The 6,877-nt window shown below is 36.8% G+C and overlaps 1 protein-coding gene across 1 annotated transcript in view; it reads right to left on the reverse strand.

The window, feature by feature from the left end:
- Positions 1–3,098: 3,098 nt before the first annotated feature.
- ATG2B (autophagy related 2B) overlaps positions 3,099–6,877 on the reverse strand; it is a 49,042-nt gene continuing 45,263 nt past the window's right edge. The window contains exon 42 of the mRNA XM_009322552.1: positions 3,099–5,990. Within this exon, the coding sequence (XP_009320827.1) occupies positions 5,760–5,990 (231 nt within the window). The 3' untranslated portion in view covers positions 3,099–5,759. The remainder of the gene's footprint in view (positions 5,991–6,877) is intronic.

A 6,877-nucleotide genomic window follows, 5' to 3' on the forward strand; every position in this document is an offset into this window, starting at 1 on the left:
TTAGAAATGCAGTCCAAGGACACCAGCTAATGTTGTTCCAGGTGGGTGTGTCATACTTGTGGCTTCCCAGGAATTCTCAGTTAGTTGGAGTGTCATAGGCTGTGGAGTCTCAGTCTCCTCTGCTCTTGGACTAACCTGGAGACATCAGGAGTATCCTTGGTACGCCTCGGTATCACAAAGAGAAATAGATCTTCGACACTTTCCTTGGGTTGCGATCCCAGCTTGTGCCATCCTGTATCATCTCCCTAAGGCTCATCTGAGCAAAACGTAACCTGGCCATGTGGATACAAGTTTTGAGGATACATGCTAGAATTACAGCAGACTTAAATTCAGAGAACCACAAACACTTAGTAGTAGTTTTTATATAGTTGTTTTCTTACAAGTGACAGATGAGTCTCAAAAATCCAGGGAAGCACAGACTGCAAATCAGAGGAGTTTGCAACTTTATCACTTTTGATCTACAAAAGAAAGCATTGGGTACAAGTGAAAGAAATTCCTCTAATTTTTCATACTTTCTTGGGATGATCAATAACTAATTCCAAGCTCTTCCCTATGTACCCTCTGTGGGCCGTATTTCCCCTCAGCACAGCATTTGTTCAAATATCCTTGATCGCTTTTATGAGCAATGTTTAGAAAATCTGAGAAGAAATTTGTCCACCTTGCTTGCAAAGAAAAAAACTCCTCTTGCTCTCTTTCTGCCTATACAGAACTTCCTTAAATAAAGAAGAAAAAAACTGAGAGATTTTAAATAAAAATAGTGAAATTGGAAGTTAATTCACATAAGGTCTTGCTTAAAAAAAGGGGGAGGAGAAGCTGCACAGGGTGGGATTCAGCTTCCTTCTTAAATGAAGGGTTACTGTTAGACAAGATAGTTATCCAGGCATTATACAGTGACTTCCCCCCGCCCCCCCAAGCTATAAGAACATTACAAAACACAGTAGAAAATTATTTACACCTGTCATGTCTCTCTCATCATTCAGGGATCCGGCACTGCCACCAGTATTTCATACTGCCCAGTACTCGGCCTTCTAAGATCTCTTTTCAGATGCTTTTAACTAAATGCCTGTGAAGTGGGCATCATACAAGCATCCTGAAAGGAATTCATTATTTTGCATTCTCCACGGCGTTTGGAAGCTAATAAAGCTTTAAAATCTCCACTGAATGTGGAGGTTAAGAAATACATACTCAGTAACTAAATGTGGCAATGGGCCTATGGGAGACACAGTATGTGATCATACAGTTAAAGAGCGCTTTGTTGATGCACAACAGAGGTGGGTTAAAGTTGTATCAGCAAGGTTAATTTATTTCCTAGCTTTTGACCTCCGTGCAATTTTAAAGCTTTCTTATTTTTCACTATAAAACTTTTATTAATTTTTGAGGTACAGCTGTATAGCCAGGTAGGTAAAAGCTTTAACAGTTAACTTCTGTTATTTCGGGAGACTGTTTTTTATATTAGTTATATTCACAGGTAGAGAAAACCAACTCAAGGAACAAATTAAGATATTTATTTATGTATTGTTACAAATTTTTGTTTCTTCCATTAAACATATTTAACAGGACAACCTATTTGCACTCAGGCCTTTCAGCATTTTAATAAGCTAAAATATACACTTTTGGTGCCATATAAATGATGGTCAAAAATAATTCTCAGAGACATATTGAGGGGACAAGAACTTTAAGCAAAATAACTCAAGTTGAAATAGTCAATTCCCTTCAACAGTGGTTTCTCTTTCATGAGATTATATTCTTTATGCTAGCAAACTATATACAAACAATACCACAAAACTACTGTAAATGCAAAAATGTAAAAAATATACACAAACATATACACAAATTGCTGTGTTTCTGTCTGAGCTACCTTACCATTAAGAAATCCAGTACAAATGCATGATTTGTATTTATGTACTTAATTTGTAATATCTAATTTTTCAATTGTAAACAAGATTCAGCATGTAGAGCAACTGAAAACAGTTGTCAGAAGCTTCAGTCATGAGGCCTGGAGACTGAGAGAACTATGCACACTAGGGATCCAAACTGACATAAATACTCACACCTTTTCTGACAATGCTTATATTGCTGTGAGATTTAGGATAGTTAAAAGACGTAGAAGTATTTAACTACTCTAAAGAAATTCTTAGATTTCACTGTTTTACAAAATGCATACATTTCAATATTTAAAGTAAAATCAGTATCACATTTGCAGGTATATGGATCACGTTCAGTGAGAGTGTCTTGTTCATAACCATTTAACAGCTTTTTGGTTTATTAAGAAACCTTTCCTGGCAACTCAGTTAAGCAACTGGAAATGAAAGCAAGCAATGGATGTTCACAATCAACCACTTAATGAGAAAACAGAACGAGACACATCCCTTAAGCACATATGAACTCACTGGTGACTGACCTAATGCTTATTATTAAGCAAGTACGCATAGGATACACTACATTGCTAAAAAGCTGCAGTATTTAGGAACTGTGAACTGATGTTGGAAAGAAAATGGAAGCTGCCTTTGCATGGATGCGATGATTTGCTGCTCTCAGTCACTGCTAAGATTCTTGTGAAGCATAGTTTTTGTTTCGTTTTTTCAAAAGATGGCTGCCTTTTTTTCAGGTACTTCCCAGGCACTCATCATTGTATTATTTGAAGTGCCAGGATGCTTAAGAAAACCCAGGATGACAGTTCCATCTATCAGGACAGTATCAGCCTAAGTAATAGTAGTAGCAGTAGTAACGTTAGTCAGTTCAACATTAGAGAACGCGAACATTAAACATGGACTGTGCCAGTTTACACCCACTACAAATATGAAAAGTACTAGCATCTATAGCCAACTGATTTCAGTGGAAAATTCAAGTACAACAATATTTTTGCGATCTCCTCGTGCTAACAGAGAATACAGTAACGTACCCATAGGCTTCCATTTCCAGGAGATATGTCCAGAGTCAAATCTTATTTTGTGTATTTTTTTTAAGTGCCTGAAAACTCTTACAGAATTGAGCAGAGCATTTGATGAATCCCTTCTCATACATGATACATACTTTTTTATTCAAAACACAAGACACATTTTGAAAACAAGGTTCTAATGTAAAGACTAGTTTGGCGAGTTGTGTGTTTTGCTTTTGTTAAACATTTCACACACTGCAAGATCATGTTACAACTGAAAAACAATGCAGAATATACATCTAAAAATTAAGAAACTGCTTGTAAAAATAAAATGTTGGAAAAAATTTAAATCAATTTCACGGAAAAGGCTCAATAAAGTGCAAGCAGTAAATGCAAGGGTTTACATAGTGAAAAATGAAGTTTAATAAATTCGTACAATCTGTATTGCTGACAATGAGAGACACTCTATAAAAATGTTTTACCTTGACAGCATGCCCTCATATAAAAATATATTCTAATTGCATTGCAGTACAATCAGTTCATGACAGAATTGAAAATGAAATGAACACTGAAACGCCACTGCTTCTTTTCAGCAATGTCAAAAAGGAAGAAAATATGTAAATTTATACTATTACATTATACTCCAATTAACTGGACGAACTGGACCAGCCAAAATTACATAGTATGGTAACTGCAAATGAAAATGATGCATTGCTACTTACTTGCATTGACTCATCACCACTTCTTGAGAAGGCATTCAGGAGGTGCCAAATTGCAAACATGGAACTCGTTCCTGTGCAAAATGCTCAAGCTTTGAGCTCTCACTAAAGCAGAGCTCTCTAATTACTGGGCAGAAGTATGAACTGCAGCAAGTATTTTTACATCAGAAAATATTTCATGTCATTAAATCTGCAGGTATTTGTCCTCTCAAAAGCACCTCCTTCTGCTTACAGCAAGCCATTTAATGAAATAACCAGGTCTTCAAAGCGTACCACAACTTAGAAGATTCCAGTGAATGAAAACAAACTTTGTAATACCACCTGTCACCCAATGCAAGAATTTGTTTGTAACTGGAGTTTTATGAAAAATAAAGCAGACTGCAGAAGTCTTCCCAGCAGAGAGGACATTTTCAAATCATTTACTCTCCAACCAGATTCTTTGGTGTTCAGGAATAGCTAGTACAATATCGAGATGAACAAGCAGTAACCGTTTTCCTTCATACACTCCTATTTGTCCTGTAAGGCCCATCAGCGAAGTTTTTGCTAGTGGCAGGTATTAAATAAAAGAGAGGGAAACTACTTCCTCATCACCCTTAGAGACTGAAGTCTGATCAAAAGCATCTGATGGAGATGCTATGTGGAAAATCTCCACTGAAGTCTGATCAAGAGCAGGATTTCCACTTATGACATGCAAAAGGACTATGACAAACTTACGTTCTGGCTAGTCATCCAAAGTGTTAAGTTGTTGAAATTCAAAATGAGTATTTTTCTACTCATAATAGTCTTTACATTTTATTCTCCAGTTTTTGCTAATACAAGGAAAAAAGTTTATGCCTGCACAGCTAGTGCCAAGCCTTTTAACTGCCCAGAAATGGCACAATGTCAGTTGCTTAATAAAGCTCTGTGGAGACCCTGGTCACCTATTAAACTGTAAGTAACGTCAGCACCAACTTCGTTTTTTGAAGTTTTGTTGTCTTTTTTTTTTTTTTTTTTTAAATCCTCTCACCCATCCTCAGTTCAAATTAAATGACCCCAAATAGTCATTGCCAAATAACTGAAAATGCACAATTTAAATTAAAAATATCTTGAGCAGCAACTTTGCAAAAATATGAACTTTAAATAAAAGCAGATTATTAAAATGAAGTTTGTATAGAATTTTAACTATGAAATTATGAAACAATCTGTTTTTACTATGTATTCTTACATAGAACTGTTGGCCACAATACTATTTAACTGCTGTTTTCCTGAAGAATAGTTATTTTTAGCATTGTAATTAGTGTAACAGAAGACAAAAGTGTTTTTACATATAATGAGTACTTTAAACAAGTTTAAGACACTTTTCTGTAGGATCATCATCAAATGATGCTCTTTTCAATAATTTGTATAAGCTTCTAAACCACATTAAGGATAATGCACATTACATTTTATTCACACTATAAAAAAGCACAATATACAGGCCATATCCTTTAAAGTGCAACACAACAGAACATTTCTGCAACATTCAGGTTCTTCAAAGACCCACAAAAGTAGGTAATTAATATTTAGGAACAAATCCTGTTCACAGGTGTATTAACACTGAAGCTAAATTCTGAATGGTTATCAAGCTTGCCCTTGCTGTAAGTGCCACGCTAAAAGCACCACGCTAAAAGCGATGTTTATGACCACTAAACGATATTATCTTATCTGCTTTCATATTACATACCCTTCATGTCTCATGTCCAAAATGAAAGCTTTTATCCTTTAGTCTGTGAAGAGCATCTGCAGAGCCCTTTATTGAAGACAGGTCTTTGACTATGCTCAGAAAACATCTTTAAAGTATATTTAGTTTCACCATACAGGTTACTGCTTCAGATGTTAGATCTACCAAGAAAAAATATGGTAAACGGAATAGAGCAAGCATGTCTCTGAGTTGGCAGCGCATGCTTCGCTATGTTTGGCACTATCTACCAAATGTATTGGTAACACACAGCATAAGCAAGTACCAATTTGCTTTTCACTTCATAAATATTTTTGGTTGGATGTTTTGCTATTAATAGTTGAAAACCTCATTTGTTCCTGAGATGAACATGACAAAACAAAGTGAGCTCCATCTAAAGCTGCCAACGGGACAGTCTTCTGCATTTCCAGCCTTGCTACCTGCCTGCTGAGCCAGATTTATAATCTCAGTCCTCCCCAAGGCGCCACTTCTGAGACTCTTCTTGACGCACATCTGGCCTGATCTGGTTTCTCATTCCACCTAGAACATTTGAGGTTGCCTCTGTTGCAACAATGAAAGGTTTTACCACAGTTGGTGGAATTTGGCGGAGAACTCCTCCTACTGCTCCAGTCACTCCTCTGTTTTCATGCTCACGAGCAGCAGTCTCATAGATGGTTTGGGCTGTGTCCGTAATCCCCTTCAAGAAATTAACAGAAATTGGTTACACTGAAAAAGAAAAAGCAACCTCTCCTAATTTTAAGGGAAACTTAAGCTGCTCAGTATTTATCTTTTGTGATTTGTATTATAACTGTAGTACAACTATACTGATATAAGTACGATTTAGTTCTTCTAACGAGGCTTAAAGTAACACTACTATGAATTTAAAGATGAAAACACTTCATGTAACTTCTGGTGGCACTTCTTGTGCATAAGGGAAGAAGCTGTGGGGTACTGTGAGCTATTAAAAAAAATGACAGAATTCACTGAAAACTCCCCAGCTGAGACCTAACTTACTAGACACGATATCAGGTGCAACTAACTGAAAGTACAACAAAAACAGGTCAGCATTCTAATTTTTAATACACTGTCATGGTAAAGACAGCTTTCACTTGTTTTAAATCCAGCATTATGCTTAAACTCTAACAACCTCAGAAGTAACAGTAACGGGGGGGGGAGGGGTGGGAAGGGAAGGACAGATGACACAGGGCAGGAAATCCGGTTTACATGTCTCAGAATAACTGTAAACCCTCACAACTGTAGAACACTGAAGTCCTATTTACGTTTATCTGCATAACATCTTAGTTTATTTCTGCTTCTCTGATTTTTCCATGCAAAGTTTCTGTTCATTTAAGACTACTGATGAAGACAGTCTTCTTCAAATGAAGAAGGGGATTTAAGTTTTCGTCAGCTTGAACTAACATCTGATTTTTTTTTTTTTTTGGGATCAAGTGCACCCTCAGTAAGTTTGCAGACGACACCAAGTTGGGCAGGAGTGTTGATCTGCTCGAGGGTAGGAAGTCTCTGCAGAGGGACCTGGACAGGCTGGGTCGATGGGCCGAGGCCAATTGTATGAGATCCAACAAG

The sequence above is a fragment of the Pygoscelis adeliae genome, unplaced genomic scaffold (genome assembly GCF_000699105.1).
Source record: "Pygoscelis adeliae isolate BGI_AS28 unplaced genomic scaffold, ASM69910v1 Scaffold374, whole genome shotgun sequence".
Classification (NCBI taxonomy): domain Eukaryota; kingdom Metazoa; phylum Chordata; class Aves; order Sphenisciformes; family Spheniscidae; genus Pygoscelis; species Pygoscelis adeliae.